At 41.3% G+C, this 21,127-nt stretch overlaps 1 protein-coding gene across 1 annotated transcript in view; it reads right to left on the reverse strand.

Moving 5' to 3' along the window:
• The window catches only part of EFCAB8 (EF-hand calcium binding domain 8), a 3,728,836-nt gene that overhangs the window by 1,331,205 nt on the left and 2,376,504 nt on the right, over positions 1-21,127 (reverse strand). Inside the window, exon 23 of the mRNA XM_044089017.1 lies at positions 17,714-17,918. Within this exon, the coding sequence (XP_043944952.1) occupies positions 17,714-17,918 (205 nt within the window). The remainder of the gene's footprint in view (positions 1-17,713; positions 17,919-21,127) is intronic.

Below are 21,127 nucleotides of genomic sequence, written 5' to 3' on the forward strand. Positions count from 1 at the left end.
CAAAAGTAAAAGTCACATGACAGTGATTAAAAACACTTTTTACTCTTTAAAAATAAAGGGTATTTACGTATTATCGCAACCACATTTCAAGTATGTGTTCACAGGCCAGTTTCATCATCAACAGTATATTTTCTGGGCAAAATACATTCAAATGTATTTTAGAAAACATTTCAATACAGATGTTACAAGGAGAGCAGTGAAAATGTATTTTGTTAAAATGTTCCTTCTAGAGAGGTCCGGGGGCATTTCCATGTGTGGCCCCATGGCCTAAAGGGTTATACTGTACCAATTTGTCCATCCCCAAAAAGAAAAAAAAAAAGCAGAGGGGGGAAATGGGGTGGCTTGGCTCAAGGAGTTTCACATATATATAGGTGCATTTAGATGATGTGGAAATATTAAACTAGTTGACTTACAAGGTGAACAGAACAACATGTTTTGTTTCCGCATGCATTCTCTGAAGACCAGTGATTACATGCAAAATCCCGGAGACTTGATCTGTATGACAGGTGGGCCGTAGTTTACTTGTCTGAAAAAAGCAAGTAATTTCTCACTTTGGGGTGGCTAGGCTCAAGGAGTTTCAGGTATATATGTGCAGTTAAAATAAAAGGACGATTTGTAAAGATGATAGCAGTTCACTTACAAACTGAGCATAACAACGTGTTTTGTTTTGGCATGCATTCTCTAAATAGGAATAAGTACAGTAAATGCAAAATTGCGGGCACTTGAAACATATGACAGACACTGACTACTTCACCTTTCTGAAGAAAACAAGTAATTTCTCAACTTTTACTTGTCAACTTATTTTCAAAAACTTGGCGATCTATATATGACACATTCCTGAAGGAGAAGGGCTTGGAAATGAGCCACTTCTGTTCGAAATGTGGTTGCGATAATACGTAAGTACCAAATAAAGTTTCACAGCTAATGTATAATTTCTGTTATAAGAAAAGTAAAGTGGAAGATTTTTCCCCCGAAGAGATCTTACCTGTCCATCACTGGAACAGCATCAGCCAACCATAGATCTTCGTAAGACTGCAAGAGGAGTGCTCTTTGGTGGCAGGAAGGTTCTAGAAGGCTTGGCATCCACACCTAACTTTTTAGTCAACTCAGCTTGAGTTAATAAACAGTTTGGACATATGGAAGGTATCCTGAAAGATTTGGAAGCTGGCCAGCTGCTATATCCTTAGAAGGGATATATCCCATATAGCTAAGGTTACTGCAGCAGTAATCCATATGATGAACATTTGAATTTATCATCAAGTCTTAGTAAGAATTTTTATATGGTGCACCCTGTTTTTACAAAATCACACTAAGAGGATACTGATAGACTACATTTATATATCATGGACAAAGGTTAAACAATAAAAAAAGAAGATCAGATGCACATATCTCAGGGTAAAAAAGTACCCATTCTTAGCATAGGTGCTGGTGCCAGGATTGGAGAAAAGACTGTATTGAATCCTGAGAACATGGAAACATTCCTAGAACAAGGATAGGTAATGCTCATGGTGGCCCAATGTCGTGGAAGGAAGCAGCAGTCTCCATATATAAATATGTGTGTGTGTGCATATATATATATATATATATATATATATATATATATATATATATATATATATATATATACACACACACACACACACACACACACACACACACACACACACACACACACACACATATATCACAAGTAAGAGGCAAAGAGTCATAAAGTAGACAGTTCAGGATAAGAAGAAAATTATGAAATTATGTATTATTTCATTTATGGAAGAAACACAAAATTTCCACAAAGAGGATATGAGCAAAGAAGAAGTTATAGAAAATGAAACTACTTGCACCAGAAAAACAAAGGCTACAAATAAAAATTTAAGATAGGTGATACAGCAGATCTGAACAAAATAATATATCCATACACATAAAAAATTACACCATCTAGAAAAAGATGCAACTGAGGGAGAGCTACAAGAAAAAGAGCAAAAAAACATTGGCTATCAAAGCTCATAAAAAGAAGCATGGACTTGGGAAAGAAAAACAGATCTGATATGGTGCAATGTTTATACAGAAAAGAAAGCTGTGCTAACTAGTATGGCCACAGCAGCCTCAAAGATATTTGAAGGTGTATCTATATATCTATATGTATATGTACATAAACATCCACACACACATACATACATATACATATGTATGTGTGTGTGTGTGTGTGTGTGTGTGTGTGTGTGTATGTATGTATCTGGGCATGATAAATTTTACAAAGAAAAGAACAACACAAAAGTGGAATGTATCAAGAAGTGAACTGTTCATTGATGTGGAAAAGCAGCAAACTGAAACTAAAGTGACAAGTCAGCAAAGAAGAAAAAGGTTTAGTGTGGAGACTCAGACAATAGCTGAACTCAATGAGTCAATAAACCTAGTGATTATAGGGGTCTATATTAGATCACTGACCGCTGAAAGAAGCGAACGGTGATTAATCAACCCTATTTAAGCGAAAGCTTACAATCTCGAACTGTCAGAAAAGCAATTTTTTTTATAGGGAAAAAAATCGCTGTTCCAAAACACATACTCACAACACAAGCACACCAAACAAACAGCAATCCACACACATACACCTAAAATCTTACAACTAACCCTACACTAAACTATACACACCACTAACTATCCACTTACCTTAACCCTAACCCTAAGCTCCGTCACTATCGCACACTCACCTCACCCGCTCCCTAACCCTAACTCACCTAACCCGCCCTAACCCTCATGTCCACACAATCACACACATACCTAACTCGCGTCCTAACCCTAACTCACCTAACCCGCCATAACCCTCACATCCACACAATCGCACACTTACCTGATCCCAACCCGTAACTTTCCTCCACAGCACTGAAAATACCCAAGCAACAGAAACAGACAACCAAATTCTTTCCCTAGGAAAGAATTCGGGTTTCTGCTCCTTCGACATTTTCAGCTTTCGCTCTGTAGGGTTCGATATTAGAACATTCGAAGGTTTTAAACCTCGATGTTCTAATATAGACCCGATTATAATGTTGTGTGTAGTGAAAGACATAAACTATAAAATATTAGGTTATGCAGATGAAACTCAAGTAATTTGGAATAAAAATACTCAGATAATTCCAATGGTATTAGGAGCAACAATGTTCACAAAAAAATTTCAAGCATACTCAAATATGTTACCAGTACAGGTATTATGGGTGCACTATGGGTACTGAAAACAGCACTCCTGGCAAACATCAAAGATTGAAACAATACTAGTTTCTAGAAATTTAATCATACTCCAATTTAGGAATATTGTATATTCCTGTTCATAGTATTAAAAACCCTAAACATTTGAAGAAATAAAAAAAAGGATGAAAATACAACCTATACCCTTCAAAACAGAAGTCTTGAGACCTCAGCATTATGACACAGAGGGATAAGGTCCCACCTATGACCCAGATGACCACAGTGCAACAGCATGTTCAGGAACTGGAAGGGCTGAGGTGTGAGTGGCCATTGCTGGCTCATCTATCCTAGTGAGAGGGAGGTAGCTAGGCTCGCTAAAGCACTGATCCCAACTGGTGGGTGGGGATTACCAACGTTACTGGATTGAGGTGGCATACACTGCCAAAAATGGAAAGTACTCTCCTCCAAGATAATTAGCAGTGACACCACAAGCTACAGAGGGGAGAGTTTATTAAATACAGCTTCACCCCAAATGGAGGAGGGCCTGCCCAAACATTGCATTAATGGTGCATGAATGGGAGTACTGGCTCACATCTAAATAAAAACAAAACAAATGGGCCACGGATTTCTTTTCTGGCTGTGGGAATGGATTGTCAAGTTCTGACCCCATAGGTAATGAATGGTTCATAACCGTCTGAGGAGGGGGCTTGAAAACAGCTGTGGGGGAGCAAAAAAAAAATGTTAAAGAAAAAAGAAGTTATGTACTAACCATAACATTTCATGAGAGTTGTTCATCTCGCCTCCATTCTTACTGATGGGTTCGGAGCCGATCCTCAGCTCCGACTCAGCCAACTGCAAAAGCTCAAGGTCTTCAACCAGCTCAAGGCCAACTCCCTGTCCTGTGATGCACCCTGATCTTCCCTCAGATCTTGTTTGCTGCCTGACTAACTAGTAGTATAAATATGCCACTCAGAGAGCTGGATAAGAGACAATGCACCATATAAGAAAGATGACTGACCTCAAGTAGACTGGATGGGGTTTGGAGGGTGGGATGTAAGAATGAAGGCGAGATGAACAACTCACATGGAACGTTATGGTGAGTACATAACTTCTTTATGTGAAGTTGTTCTATCTCGACGTTCATTATTATTGATGGGTAGCATCCCAAGCACCAACTTTCTTGGGTGGCTCATTGGAGAATACTCCTCAGAACTGTAGAACCAAAGGAGGTCCTGTCCCTGGAGGCCTTGTCTACTTTGTAATGAGTGATAAAGCTATGAGGTCTTGACCAGGTAGCTGCTGCACAAATAGAATCTAATGGTAACCTTGCAGAAAAGGCTAATGAGGTTGAAACAGCTCTAATAGAGTGGGCCTTTATTTTTTGTTGCAAGGGAACATTCTCAGAACTATAAATGAAGGAAATGCAATCAGATACCCATCTTGACAAGGTTACTTTTGTCACTGGGGTACCTTTTTTTGGCTCTGAAAAGGAAACAAAGAGCTGATCCATTGATTTGAATTGTTTTGTTCTATCTAGATAAAATCGGAGTTGTCTATGAACATCAAGTTTGTGCAGCATGTGTTCCATCCTATTTGTGTACTGAGGAAAGAAAACGGGCAACTCAATGGATTGGTTAAGATTTGTCTGAACAAACTTTTGGTAAAAAGAATGGATTAGTTCTGAGCGAAACTCTGTCATTATGGAAAATTAGATAAGAAGGTTTGATGGTCAAATCCTCCGAGCAGAAGTAATGGCTATCAGAAAAATAATCTTCCATGAAAGGAATTTCAAAGAACAGGACGAGGATGGTTCAAAACGAGGTAATATGATTCTGGAGGGAACAAAATTTAAATTCCATGGCATGACTGGAGCTGTGATTGGTGGCCGAAAATGAATGGTACCTTTAAGAAAGGCTTTAGCGAGTTCATGTGACATGAAATTGGAGCCTTGGAAGCCAAGATGAAAGTTTGAGATTGCTGGTAATTGAATTCTGATGGTAACTACAGCAGCTCTTTCATTGAAAAGTTTAGTTAGAAATTTCAATATAGATGGGATGGGAGCTAGATAAGGATCAACATCATTCTGAGATGCCCATAAAGAAAATCTCTTCCATTTGCTAAAATATAACTTTCTGGTGGATGATTTATGAAAAGATGTTATACTATGTTGGGCCTCAGCTGAGAGGTTGTAAATCCTGGCTATTGTGGGAATTGGAGCAGCCAAGCTGTCAGTTTGAGGGAATGAAGAGAAGGATGAAAAGCCCCCGATGAAAGGGTCAACAGATCCGGAACTGGGTCCAGGATCCAGGGTTCTTCCAAGAGATGAGGCTGGAGGACGGGGAACCAAATTTGCCAAGGCCAGTAAGGGGCTATTAAGATCAGGCTCCTTCCCAGAATTTTTGCTTTCTGTAATACTTTGGGAATCAGAGGGAAGGGAGGAAAGGCATAAAGGAGACCCAGGGGCCAATTGTGCACCAGTGCATCCATTTGGGCATCCCAAGGCGGGGGAATCAGGGCAAAGTAGCTGCTGCATTTCGTGTTTGTTGGGGTTGCAAAGAGATCGCAGCAAGGCTGGCCCCACCTGCGGAATACCCTTTCCGCTGCTTGTTTCATTACGGACCACTCGTGAGGCAGTAGAATTGCCCTGCTTAGCTTGTCTGCTTAGGTTCATAGGTAGGTACTAGGCTATCGGCCCTCGGGCCCATACAAGCCTAGCCAAAAAAGTACCCTGGCTTTCACCACCCAAGAAAATTATTTTCCTGTGCCCCTGTCGAGCAGATCCGCAGAGGTGATCTACGGGGTGAATTTCCTATTTCCCATCCAATTATCAAGATTTTTTTTGAAGAGTGCTAATGAGGACTTTGTTTGACATAGATAAGTAGTTTGTTCCAGAGTATGGGAAGTCTCTGGGACAGGAATCTATCCCTCCAGCATGTTCTGTTTATTGTGGTGACAAGGTTTAGGTCCCTAAAGCCTGTAGCTCGGAGGGATTGGGATTTCTTTAAGTGGAGCATGTCAAACAGCTCTGGGTTTGACATAGCTTTGTATGCTAGACAGAGATCGCCTCTGAGTAGGTGATATGCGACGGAGTAAAGCTGGAGTTTTTTGAGACGCTCTGCATAGGGCATCTGTTTGAGGCCAGTCATCCTCTTTGTGAGGTATTTCTGTGGCCTTTCCAGTTGTTGTAGATGTCTTGTGAGGTACATACCAAAAAGGGCGTTGTACTCTACAATGGGTCTAATGAGTGACGAGTAGAGGGGAACAATTACCTCTTTTTTCCTGGATGAGAAACCTTTTGTGATGAGGTGTACCATGTAGAAGGATTTCCTGACTATTGTGGCGATGTGATTATCAAAGGAGAAACTACTGTTCACCTCTGTCCCAAGGTCTCTTATCACACTTTCAGTGTTAAGTAGACTACCACCTATGTGGTAGCTCATGGGTACAGAGCTTTTACCAAAGGGGATGACAATGCACTTTTTCGCATTGAGCTTGAGGCCATGGCTTTGACACCAGGCATCTGTCTCACTGAGGCCCTTTTGTAGGATGTCCACATCGTTAGGAGTTTCAATTATAGCTCCTAGTTTGCAGTCATCTGCGAACTTCGTTAGCCAAAGACCTTCTGTGTTAGCCTGTACTTCAGAAAAGTAGATACCAAACAGAAGAGGATCCAGGACTGAACCCTGTGGTACTCCACTTGTCACTGGTCTGAAGTTGGATTTAGAGTCTGCTACTTTCACAGTGTGGGTTCTGCCAGTGAGTCAGTTAGAAAAAGCCTTGGTGAGATCTAGATAGGCTGCATGAACCACCTTACCCTCGCCTCTGACTTTTTTGACGTTCTGCCTTTACAAACCCGAAACTGGGTGGGGTCCAAAGTGTGATTACACCAGTCTTTGTTTTATAATCCATGATGATGATGTTCCATGCCTTGCGCACCAGGCTCATTAGGTATTAGGCGGTGGCTGGTGGTCCGTGGTGGCTGTGGCTCCCCCCTTGGTGGGAGTACGCCATTCAGTGGCTATGATTGAATATGGTGCTTAGGTCGGGTGCCAGCTCATTCGTGGTTATGTATGAGAGCCCCTGGGATGTTGTCAGGTCCCATGGATGCTGTGTTTTTTGCTTTGAGAGTGTGTTTTTACCATTGCAGCACTGAACCTATCTGCCAGGATGTTGGCAATATCAGTTTGGTTCTGTATATTTAGCGCCCATTGTGCTAAAACTCAGAGCAGACGGGGTGTTTTTCATTTCAGATTTGACATAGATATAAATGTTTGTGGTGTTGCCCAGTGTATCAAGAAATGAGGAAGGAACTTGGGGGGGGTGGGGGATCTGATCTGTAGGGATTGTGGTCTTGGTGGTGCCATGCAATTAGTTGCAATAATAATAGATGATGCATGCTGAGCAACTAGCCTGGATGTGGATATCCTGGATAATATGGACACGCCCACCTTTAGTGTTTTTGTCCAGGTTTCCAGGCCAGTTGGCCAAAAGGTATAATTATAAGGTATAAAGGTAAGGCAGGGGTGCTCTCTGGGGCCTTCTCTCTGTCACTGCACAGACTGCACAGTTCTCCAAGTTCCATTTTTGCCTTGGTGAATTTTTTTGAGTTTTAGTCTGTCTGCACAGAGATCGAGTGTTCTCTCTTTAAGGATTTTGCTATCACATTGGATTTCCGGGGATGCATTACATTGTCAAAGTGCTGGTGGTGTGATCGCACACTTCCTACTCTCTCTTGACTGACACACACAGAGAGGTTCATCCTTGTTTTGTTTTGTTTGCTCCATGTACACTACTGATGGTCTGTTGTCTGTTGAACTGCCAATTTGCCAGAGCTAGTAGAGAGTGGACTGCATTGCTATAAGTACTGCTCTCATCTCCAGAACATTTGTATGCACATGAGCCTTGTGTTTCTTCCAATGTGCCTTGGGCTCTTCTTCCCGGATAATGCCCCCCCCACACACACACAATCAAGGAAGCATCCATGGTCACTGTGGCTATGGGATTGGGTAGAAAGAATGGACGTCCCCGAGATACATGTTGAGACGTCAGCTACCATTGAAGGTCCTTCTTCCATGTATTCGTTATGATAATTTGGTGTGACACTGGAAGTTCCTGAAAGGACCATTGACAGAATAGGAGCCATTGTAGAACTCGCATGTGCGATCGAGCGAGGGGAATGGCAATGATTGCTGCAGCCATCGATCCTAGCAATTTGAGTACCATTGAGGCTGGGGCTTTTTTCCTTGGAAGCAGGTCTAATATTTGTTTTCGTAAGAGACAAATTCTTTCTGGAGGCAGACTTAATGTCATTGAAACTGTGTTTAGTTCTGCTCCTATAAAGACGGTCTGTTGCAATGGCGATAAGGCAGATTTTTCTGAGTTGATGGTAATCCCAAATTAATTGCAGAGATTTAAGGTTGTGTCCCTCGTATGAATAAGTTGATGCTTGGTGGTGGCAGTGAGGAGTCAGTCGTCTAGATATGGAAACACCTGGAATCCCAACCGTCTCAGGTGAGTGGTGACTACTGCCATACATTTGGTGAACCCTCTGAGGGCTGTAGTGAGACCAAAGGGCAGAGCGCAAAACTGATAATGGTTGGCTCCCAGCCGGAAGCGTAGATGATCCCTGGATGGTCTGTCCATCTTTATGTGGTATTACACATCCTGAAGATCTATACAGCACATCCAATTATCTTTCACCAGAAAGGGGAGTATTGACTGAAGTGTGACCATCCAGAACTTCATCTTTTTTACTGACTTGTTTAGTCTGTTTAGGTCCAGAATAGGTCTCCAGTCCCCTGTTTTCTTCGGAACTAAAAAGAACCTTGAGTAAGTTCCAGATCTTCTCTGGTCTGCTGGGACTGGTTGGATGACTCTTTTGTCCAGCAACCTTTGGACCTCTAAGGCTGCTTGGTCCCTGTGACTGGGTGGAACGTCTGGGATTTTCTTTACTAGAGGGGTGGAGTGGCAAATGGAATTGAGTATCCTCTGGATATTATGCTTTGTAACCAGCTGCCTTTTGTTATTTTTAGCCAGGTGTCTAGGTACAAAGATAGGCATCCCCCGACTGCCTCCAGAGATGAACAGTCGGGCCTCCTCTCAGGAGCACTGATAGGGCTTGCCAAAGAACTGATCTCTGTTGCCCTGGTTCTGCTGACCCCCTCTGCCACGTGGGCAACGTCTTCCATTATTACCCCTCCTCTGCCTCTAGAGGGGGTTTCACCACAAGTGTTCTGGAAAGATCCTTAAGATTTATGGAACTATATCTTTCCACCGCCCCTCTCTTTCATGTAAGGTCTATTCGGGGTAGAAAAACGTACTCCGATGGCAGACAAGGTCTTTCCGTCTTTTTCACTCCTAGTAAGTGTTTCCTTTACCTTAGGTCCGAAAAGGGACGAACCGTCAAAGGGGGTGCTAATGAAGGAAGACGTAAAGGGTTCAGGAAAGGAACATAAGCGCATCCAGGAATGTCTCCTGAGAGCAATTCCTGTACCCGCTGCTCTGCTCGTACCATCAGCTGCATATGACAACAGACACATGGAAGAGTTCACTATCGAATTAAGAGTGGAGAGCTGGGAAGTTACCTTGTCTGAAACTCCCGCAGTTACTGAACCCTGCAGGGTGTCTCCTAGCTCTTTCAGGTGATCCCTTTGTAACCTAGTAAAATGTGTGAGTTAGTTCAGCAATCAAGGATGAAAACCGCTGAACTAAACATACCCTTCCCGTATCTGTCCATAATCCCAGATTCCCTATTAGGAGGACGAACAGATGAAGAAGTCTCCGATAAGTCTATCTTGGTGGCTGCTGCCACCACCATAGCATCAAGAGGTACTCCTTTAGTAAGGTAATGTCTGTCTTGAGGGCTAGTTATAAATTTGTTAGACCTCCTGGGGACAGGCTCCGTGGTGTCTGGGGACTCCCATGCCCTCTGAGTGAGTAATTCGAGCAACTCATCAAAGGGTGGAGACAACCAAGAGGTGGAGGGTTGAGACCCAAAAGCCTTCAGGAGGACTGATTCATCATCAGAAGGGTTAAGGGATTTCCAGCCACCCCTTTCTTTAAGAATCTCTAAGATATCTGCAAAAGAGATATCTTCTGACGGGGACCGTGGGGACCCTTCTGACTCATCCAAGTCAGTATCCGAAGTGACTGACTCCTGTGGGGAGTTCAGATGCTTCCTCTTGCAGAGTCTCTTCCTAGGCACTTCTTCAGTGGGAGCTTCTGGAGAGGTCTTGGAAGAACATGGCTCACCCAATGGGGCTTCCTGAGGCTCGGGATCTCTCTGCTTCAATGGACTGTGTGTTGAAGAGGCAGACACCGGTGCTTTCAGGGAGGGAGCTGCTTGAACTGCTGAAATGGTCGTCGGAGCGGACAAAGCCCTCCTCACAGCCTCGAAGGCTCCTCTGTCCCGACGAGAGGAATCCCTTGGATCTGAAGATTTGATGGAAACTGTCTGCGCTGGTATGGAGGGCTCCGAGCGAGAGGTCAGGGCCGAACACACTCGAACCGAAGCCCCGAGAGGTAAAGTCAGCACCAACAAGTCGGTCCTACTATCCTCCCCGGACATGACCGGTGAATGTCGGCCCCGAGATCCTTCGGTCAGCGCCGAAGACATCAGGGCAGTCGGGGCCGAAAAACCTAGAGTAGGTGTCAGACCCGAGGGTTTCACTATCATCATTTCCAAGCTCTCTGGCCCCGAAACTTCCATGCAGATCAGAGGAGGAACAGAAGATGTTGGAGGAACTAAGGTTGGCTCCGAAGCCCCTAGGGTCGGTGCCGATAAAATTTTTGCCAGTGCCGGTATCTGTAGAAGTTTCTTCACCACACGGTCCACATCCATATCAAACAGTCTACTTGAGGCCCATGAAGAATGTGACAAAGCCAATGACTGCAATATGGGAGACTTCAAAGTAGGAGATACAAGCTCCAAGGTCAGGGACCGGCTCGTAACCATAATGACAGTCGGTTCCAAAGGCTGTGGAACCGATGTCGAAGCTTTACTAGAAGCTGATTTTGAAGTAGATGGGCTTTTTGTTGGTTCCGATGTCTTTTTGGAGTGCTTGTCTGACTTATCCAGCGACTCTTGAAAAGAGGATTTCAGAAGACCCTTATCCATAAGCTTTCTTTTTCTCTCATGTAGCACTCTGGAGCTAAAGGAGTGGCATATTACACAGCTTTCCTGTAGGTGTACCTCCCCCAAACAGTACACACATTCAGTATGTTCATCAGTTATAGACAAGTTTTGCCCACATCTTGGACATTTTTTGAAGCCAGACTTGGCTTTTTCCTTCTCTTGCTGGGACATATTTCCAAAGACAAATACTAAGTATAGTCAAACACAGCAACAACGCCCTAAAAAAAGAGAGGGCTCTAACAATAATATGCACACACAAAGAACTAGTAAAGCCTTAAAAAAACATATCTCTAATAAATTTAGCTAATAATGCAAATATTTATTTGTCCTATATAGAAAGAAGGGCTGTAATTTACCAACTAACACACACCACACACAAGTAATATTATAGAAAAGACTTAAAGGCCTTAAAACACGGCCAGTAACATAGGTTCATAGGTAGGTACTAGGCTATTGGCCCTAGGGCCCATACAAGCCTAGCCAAAAAATGTACCCTGGCTTTCACCACCCAAGAAAATTATTTTCCTGTGCCCCTGTCGAGCAGAGCCACAAAAGTGATCCCTGGGGAGAATTTCCCATTTCCCATCCAATCATCAAGATTTTTCTTGAAGAGTGCTAATGAGGAGCTCTGTTTGACATAGATAGGTAGTCTGTTCCAGAGTATGGGAAGTCTCTGGGACAGGAATCTATCCTTCCAGCATGTTCTGTTTATTGTGGTGACAAGGTTTAGGTCCGTAGAGCATGTAGCTCGGAGGGATTTGGATTTCTTTAAGTGGAGCATGTCCAACAGCTCTGGGTTTGACATAGCTTTGTATGTTAGGCAGAGATTGCCCCTGAGTAGGCGATATGCAATGGAGTAAAGCTGCAGTTTTTTGTGACGGTTTGCATAGGGCATCTGTTTGAGGCCAGTAATCCTCTTTGTGAGATATTTCGGTGGTCTTTCCAGTTGTTGTAGATGTCTTGTGAGGTACATACCAAAAGGGACGTTGTACTCTATAATGGGTCTAATGAGTGATGAGTAGAGGGGAACAATGACCTCTTTTTTTCTGGATGAGAATCCTTTTGTGATGAGATGAGCCAAGTAGAAGGATTTCCTGACCACTGTGGCGATGTGATTATCAAAGGAGAGACTACTGTCCACCTGTGTCGCAAGGTCTCTTATCACATTTTCGGCATTAAGTAGACTACCAGCTATGTGGTAGTTCATGGGTACAGAGTTTTTACCAAAGGGGATGACGATACACTTTTTGGCATTGAGCTTCAGGCCATGGCTTTGACACCAGGTATCTGTCTCAGTGAGGCCCTTTTGTAGTTTGTCCACATCGTTAGGAGTTTCGATTATGGCTCCTAGTTTGCAGTCATCTGCAAACTTTGTAATATTATAATATTAGAAAAAACAACTAGGTGCCCTGAGAAACAAAGGGCTATAATCTAATATAAACACACTCTGTATGAAATATTCGAGATAAAGAGAAAAAATAATTTTTATTTTTATTTTACATTTGTTGACCAGGATAGTTCAACTGGATATAGGTTCATAGGTTCATACTAGGCTATCTGCCCTAGGGCATTTATAAGCCTAGCCAGAGTGTGTATGGCTTTCGCCATCCATTTTAAATTAATTTTGCTATGCCCTTTTTCAAGGTTAGTATACTGTGCCTCTGTCTAACAGTGACACAGAAGTGATACCCGGGGTAAACCTACGATCTCCCATCCACTCATCAAGATTCCTCTTGAAGAGAGTCAATGAGGGACTCTGCCTAACCTGGACTGGGATTTTATTCCAGAGTGAAGGGAGCCTCTGGGTTATGAATCTGTCCCTCCAGCATGTCCTATTTATTTCAGTGCTGAGGTTCAAGTCCCTTGAGCGCATAGCTCGATGGGATTTGGATTTTCTGAGGTGCAGCATGTCCATTAATTCCGGGTTGGACATGGCTTTATAAAAATTTTAAACCATCACGGGTCTTGAACCCTGGACCATGCATACCATAGTCACTGGACTTACCACTAAGCCATCTGAGCTGTATATATGTCCATTTTCAGTGGAGGCCCGGGGAGAAAAGCTCCAGATAACCCAGAACATAACAGATATGAGTCAAACATATTTACAAAGCCCTCTAGTAGGTACTCACAATATACACAGTGTGTAATAGTATACAAAAACAACAGGTTGCAGCAAGCTATTATCAGCAAGAGATGCATGCAATATTAATTTAAATAAGGCATTAAATAAGTAGTGATTAATCAGGGTTAGTACAGGGACAAAGCCAGTGCTCTTTAAAATACTGTTTGAGGCCATCTTTGAAGAGACTTAAAGAAGTCTCACAGAACACACCTGGTGGTTAGCTCAACTAATATAGCTCACAAAGGTCCATTTTTCACAAGTGACTTGGGATCTGCATGATGAATGGGCATAGAGTGGTAATTGATCAGCTTTTAGCTCCAAGAACTGTACAAGAAGAAGCCATTTTGACACATGATGAAGTTGCTTCAGTTGCCCATTAAAAATTTGAGGAGTGTAATTATGATCCTCAAAATAGCAAAGCAACAAGTATAAATATGGGTGGGGGGTAAGTGTTTTATTACATCTGAGGTTGCAGTGTATCAAAGCACTCCCTCTACTCTACCCTGGTTTGGCACCTATGTCTCTAATGCAAACAAGTAACCTGTAAATGGTTCATCTCCCAAACCCCTGCTTACACTTATCAAGGGTAGCAGAAGTTGTCATTGATTTGAGATGCATGGTTAGGCTTAAAAAGGCCTTTGTGGTCGTTAGCCTAGTAAACACCTATGAACCTAAAAGTACAATGATCTTGGAATTAGCGTGTCTAATTAATAGGTGTGTGTAGACAGCTACAACAAATGTTCCAGACATCTCAATTTTCTTTTAATCACAATTTATGTTTCGAAGGTTCAGAACTTTCACTACCAGGTGTCACACTTCTGACAAGGGAAACCACTGTTTCAGTGAAGATGTGCCACAACATGAATCGATGACATAATGATTAAAGCAGACTGAAAAGCATTTGCACATCATCTGTTGTACATGCAGGCAAAAGCAGAGCACAACACCACAGCTGTCGGCTCTAATCCTTCCCAGGAAGCAGTTCACATTAAGCTGCTTGCACTGCACAGAGGAAGCCAACCTACAAAACAGGTGCAGTGCAAAAGAATGCTCATTAGCCAGTGTTCAGTTGGAAATGTGGGCTTTTAGTAGCTGCAGATCACTGTGTCAAAGCTGATCACTATAAAACTTAATGTTGCAGCTTTACCGTACAAACAAATCACAATGACACTTCAGATCAACAATGCAAGATGGACTGCTGACATCATTCAGAATATTGGAAAGCATACTCTTGCCAAAACATCAGTCAGTAGCAACTTACCTGTTCCATCGGTTATAAGGCAGTGGCTGCAATAAGGAGGATGCTGTGTGCACTGCCCTCACAGAATCCTACAGTTATTTAGGTGCACAGGTAAACAACAAAAGAGGCCAAAAACTAGTTTTGTCTGACCTCACTGACCTCAAAGGTAAAAATAGCACACAGAGTTTAAGGTTTTCATCAAATGACTGGCTTAAGTAAGAAGTATGCAATTTGCTAAAATGCTAACTTTAATGCAATGTACCTCAATACTAGAAAGACAGTGTACAACTCAAGTCGCACAGTACTTAAGGCTATAAGAATCAGGTGTAATTCCAGTTTTAGAAACAAGTCACATTCAGGCCTATGGGCCTAAAATGGGCCTAAAAACACAGTCACTAATTAGAATACCTCTAAATGCCCTGTAAAAAGGAAGGGCTATACTCTTAAGATAAACACACTCTCTATATGAAAATAAGAGAAAAATTGTCCTAAAAAGACGGCCACTAATTTCTCAGTAATTAAGCTAACTGAGATCGGGAGAAAAGAAGGCCTAAAAAATGGCCCTAATAACTAACTATATTATCTAATATCAGAAAAGACTAAACAGTCTAACTAACTAACTAACTAACTATTTAAATGACTAAATAAGCTATTAGGCTCATAAGCCTAACTACTTATTATGCAGCAGGAACTTCTTATTGTAACAATTTTTAATGTCTGTTATGTACTTTGTAGATGATAAAGATTCTAGTTGTCTACTGATGTACTATGTTCTTCATCTGTAACTATGTTTGTAATTGTTAATTGCTATGTTGATCAAATTCTTAATTGCTATGTAAATCCAATGTAACTACTGTCTGTATATTTTAACTGTGGAGCTTTTCTCCCCGGGCCGCCGCTGAAAATGGACCTACGTCCAGTCGGGCACTCCCGGTCAACAAATGTAAATAAATAAATAAATAAATACTAAGCTAATTTAACAGCTATAAATTTGAGAAAAATAAAGTTATTCACTGGCCAGAGCTGGTGAATGTCTGATCAAGTTGCAGCGGCAAACGAGATCTGGGGGAACATCAGGGTGCATCATGGGATAGGGAGTTGGCCTCGAGCTGGTTGAAGACCTTGAGCTTTTGCAGTTGGCCGAGTCGGAGCCGAGGATCGGCTCTGAACCCATCAGTAAGAATAGACGGCAAGATAGAACGACTTCACATCAGAAGTCTCGATAAACAGTGATTTTTCAAAGAATTTGACCAACTCTAAGAGATGAAGACACTGAAGAGTGACTTTAAGATACATTATTGATGAAAACTGCCAAGTGATCAAAAGTGAAACGAAATGAAGCAGAAACATGGCAGCGCTATTAATATAGGACAGCCTTGTGCTGTTTGTGTCTGTACCCTTGCTGTGTGTGGTACGCATTTAGCATCTGCAGGGAAGAAAACTAATACTGAAGAAATGGCCAAAACAATGCAGCTCATCTAGCAAGCAAATCCATGTTATGATTTCCTGTTAAAATTACCCTTCACAGACATTAAAATGGGCAGGGAGAAACCAGAAATCATTTTCACCTCCTTCATCATTTTCTGCTTAGGATGACTCATTTCTTTCTTTATTGTAGACTTCCCACCACCAGAGTATGACAGTTTTATCTCCTTTAAGTTTCAATTACATGTCATAAACATAATGTCAACTATTCCCCAAAATATACTATACAATGTTTATGAATAGTATCAATGCAGTTAGTTCTAATCACATATTTTATTGTGATGAAAATCAAATCCAGAATTAATTATATGTGTTACTGAGAAAATTGTATCATCAATGTTATTGTTTAAAGTAGCACCACTTATTAATTAGGCTATGCCTTGATTATTACATGTAGTGCCTTAGTTCGCAGACTTTATGCTAAGAAAGAGATATGTCTTTGAATTATTAGAAAAAAAAAATCACAATTTGACAAGAGATGCTACTGCTTCAGTAGTGTATGTGAAAGTAAAAAAGAAAGACCCATTGAATATTCTTACCCCTTGTACTAAATGCAGAAATCCATTTTTCAGCTTTACTACTTGTTTAACCATGGCCTGCTTAGTCTAAAACTTTTATTTTTGACTTCTCACAGATCCTGATCAGCTGCCCCAGGGCATCTCCTCATCCACCAGGTCTACTGGGATCTCTTATCTTCCCTGGACTAACACTGACTTACGCTCAGGGTCAGTGAGGAGATTGATACACTCGGGGCATAATCACAGTATGCCTTGGAGGGTTTTTATTTTATGGCCTAACCTCCCTCCCCTTCCCACTTGCACCCATACACATCCAGGGATGGACATGCAAAAGGGAAATGCTGGATTACAGCTTCACTTCCACGGTGACTCAGACAATATCCCCTGCCCTGCCTTCCTGTAAGACAATGTTCCCCAACATGTCCACAGCCTCCATGAGGGATTGACCACAAGGTGCTCTCAAGTATGAATCCTCCCCCAAACCAGGATGGACACAGCCATCCTTTCCTGTCAGTGCCTCACACACCAGACCCATTAAATGAACCCAGATCATAAGGCCATAGTCAGAGCTTTACTTTTTATGCCACAGCACTGGCTAATCTGGATTCATTCAGTTGAGTCTGGCTGACTCAACAGGCAACGGACCACTGTACATTTCTCCAATTGGGGATTTCTGCAATGATGCAGGGAGACAGACAACCTACACCCCCTTAATATAACTAACTCGGGCATCAGTAAACCTTAGAATAAGTTATATTTTCTTCTGGTAAGTTGCTCATTCAATCTCCTGATCTTTCTGATGAACAGGGCTGCTATGTGGTTACTTGATAAACTGGGAAATGTTATTGTTGAGTACACAGAATTACTAAAACTGTTATAGCCTTCAATATTAAGGACTAAAATCTTTACAAACAATACAATATTCAATATTTAAAAAAATAAATGCTTTAAGACTTATAAATGCTCTACAAAAGTAATAATACTACTGTCTTCAAGTTGAACGATATATATAAATATTTTTGTAAAAAACATACCCTAATAGGCAGCAAGGGCAGAGGACTTTCACATGCATTTAACCTCATTATAGCCTGGCCAGAGTCAATGTTCCAGATGACAACATCCCCACTATACGATGCAGTGGCTAGAAGTTTGCCACTGTAAGAAGCCATAGAAAGAATATCCTCAGAATGGTAGCATTTCCATCGCTTGTGTTCCACTTCATCAGTTTCTGAAGCATCTCTGTAATTAAATATATATATATATATATTTATGGTTAAAAAAAATAAAGAATTCTCTAGCCATCAACTACAAAAAAAACGTAATCAAGATGGTTTCTTAAACTTATCTGAAGAAACTAGATAATTTAATCTGATAATATGTCACACAAATACAGATCTGAATTTTGTAAGATAATCTTTAACATGGGCACAACCCCTCCAAAAAAAAAAAAAAAAACAAAGAATTAGAAGCCCAGAAAAGTGAAGCAATAGCTGGCAAAGTCTGATCAATCTCAAATCAAGAAGATTATATATAACTTGGTTAAAAAAAAACTAAAAATTAAAAAACAAATTAAAATCTTAAGTAATAATGAAAATCTGACTAAGCACAATAAACAAACCCACCATACACTTTGATTTCCATTTTTTTAGCAATGGCTTTTTTAGCAGCCACCAGAATTAAACTTATCAAGGCCTTTCCATGTCTAGGTATTTCAGATCCAGTATCCCAGGTGAAATAAAAAAAAAAAAAACTTGGTTATACCCATTTGCTGACCCAGTACTTCTGACAAAGTACTCTGTAGGGAATTCTTAAAGTCTGCCAATGCATTACACTCCCAAAACATAAGTTCTCAGATACTGCTTTCTTCCCCATCACACCTCCAAAATGTGCCATTTACCTGAGGAAAAAATCTTTGAAATCTGCTTGGGGAATAAAACTCCCTACGCAAAACTTCCAAGTAAAAATCTTAAATCTTCCAAACTTTGTTGCATAAATATTTAGGAGACATACACATTATTATTATTTATTTTATTTTATTTCAGTTTGATTACCGGGGAAGTCCACTGGGCCAAGAAGTGCCCATTTTCAGTGGAGGCCCGGGGAGAAAAGCTCCAAGAACAGTATAATACAATATAGGTTACACAATGCAAATAAAGGTTACAAAGTAAAAATACATACAATATGGTTTGTAAAAACAAGTAGGGTTAATACCTTTGAGAGTTGCAGAGAACTTGATGGCAGAATTTTTTTTTTTTTTTTATCAATATTTATATGCTTACAGTCACTTAAAGTTTGTTAGTAGTAGGTGTTTTGAGAAATTAGAATAAGTATGAGAGTATAGTGGAGTAGGAGTAGGGGTGCTTAGTTAAGAGTCCCTATGGAATTTAAGTGGGGTGAAAGCAGGAGCATTTCCATTTGGAGGATAGGTGAAGAAAAAGTTGAGTTTTGAAGGATTCAGTGTTGGGTATAGTCCTAAGTGAAGTAGGCAGAGAGTTCCATTTTTTACCTAGTGAGAAGGAGAGTAAAAGCTGGCCAGCAGGTCGTTTTGGTTTACTAATGGAGATTAGGTTTTGGTTTTCGGATCTCAGTGATCTGTTAGGGATGTATGGAGGAAGGATGTCCTTTAAGGCTGGGCATTTATTAGGGGAGAATATTAGTTTGTGAGCGGTGGTTAGTTGTAGATAATCTAGGTGATTAGGGAGTTCTAGCCAGTTCAGAGAATGAAGGCTGTGGCAGTGGTGAATTGATGTTTTGGATTTGGTGGCAAATTTAGAGATCTTATTATAGCATGCTTCAAGCTTAGAGGTGTTGGTAGCAGACAAGTTGGTTAGGAGAGGGGCTCCATATAGAAGGGAAGGTAGGAGGAAGGATGTTGCCAGGGTATGCCTAGTGGAATTTGAAAGGAAGTGGTTGTTCCTATATAGCATACCTAGCTTTTGGTGGGTTTTCTTAATGTTATGTTGTATGTGAAGATCAAATTTGAGGTGTTTGTCTATGGTGATGCCAAGGAGTTTTGCAGAGGGGACCACTTCAATGGCAGTGTTAGTTTGGCTAAGAACATTGAAAGTGTTTTTGTCCAGAGAGGAAACTTTGGAGGGGAGAAAAATTAGTATTTTGGATTTATTGGAGTTAAAAGAAAGGTGGTTTTGGTGCATCCAGTTTTCTGTGGTGGTAAAGGCTAATTGGGTTTTGGTCTGGAGTTCAGGAAGATTTGGGGCAGAGCAGACCAAGGTAGAGTCATCTGCGTATTGAATGACTGTGGTGTCAGGGGTAAAGGTGTGAAGGTTGTTTATGAAGATTTTGAAAAGCATGGGTCCAAGGATGGATCCCTGAGGAACGCCAGTAGATGTTGGCAAAAAGGATGAGAATGAGTTCTTCCATTTGACTGCTTGAGAGCTATCAGATAGGTAACTGGAGAACCAGGAAAGAGTGTTTGGGGAGAGTTTGAGATTAGCCAGATGATGAAGAAGATGTGTGTGGGAGATGGTGTCAAAAGCTTTTGAAAGGTCTAGCAGTACTGTGGATACAATAAGTCCAGAGTCTCGAGCTTGATTGATAGTTTCTAAGAAGGATAGTAATGCAGTTATGGTACTGTGGTCGGGACGGAAGCCATGCTGGGTTGGTGTTAGGAGGTGATTTTGAATGAGATAGGGTAAGAATTGGTGGTGGACACATTTTTCTAGAATTTTAGATATTGGAGAGAGTAGGGCGATAGGGCGGAAGTTAGAAATAGAGGTATTTTTGCCTCCTTTGTGAAGAGGTAGGATGTAGGCTGAACGCCAAAGTTTGGGTACGTATGACTCAGTTAATGATCTATTAATCAGAATACTAATTGGAAGGGTGATACCTTCAGCTGCATGTTTGAGGAAGGAAGGGGGAATGTTGTCAGGGGCGTTAGAACCTGGCTTTAGCTTGGAGAGAAGCTTTTTTATAAAAGATGTGGATACCGGTTTGAGATGGAAATTAGGGGGATTATTGTTTGGGTTGTTGGGTGGAGAGGAAAGGGAGTTAGGTGGGTTGTTATTAGGAAATGTTGTGGTAAGTTTGGCTATGGATTCAATGAAGAAGGTATTGAAGTGGGAGCTAAGTTCTTTGTCGGACAGATTAGGGTTCGGGCAGGGGTTGTTTTGAGATCCAGGATGAAGAAGGGTATTGACTGATTTCCAAAACTGTTTAGGGTTTTTATTGTTATTGGACTGAAGTTTAATATAGTAGTTTTTTTTGTCTTTGATAATGAGTTTCTTTACTTGGTTGCGGAGTTGGGTGTATAGAAGTAAGGAAGAGGATAGTTTATTTTTCTGGTAGAGCTTCCAAGACTTATCTCTATGACGCATGATTTGTTTAGTTTCTTTGGTCAACCATGGTGCAGAGTTAGTTTTGATTCGCTTATTTCTTAGAGGGGCTAGGGAGTTGAGAGTATTTAGGAAGATGGAATTGAAATGTTCAAC

This window comes from Protopterus annectens, chromosome 12.part0 (genome assembly GCF_019279795.1).
Source record: "Protopterus annectens isolate FY-2018-M chromosome 12.part0, PAN1.0, whole genome shotgun sequence".
Taxonomy (NCBI): Eukaryota; Metazoa; Chordata; order Ceratodontiformes; family Protopteridae; genus Protopterus; species Protopterus annectens.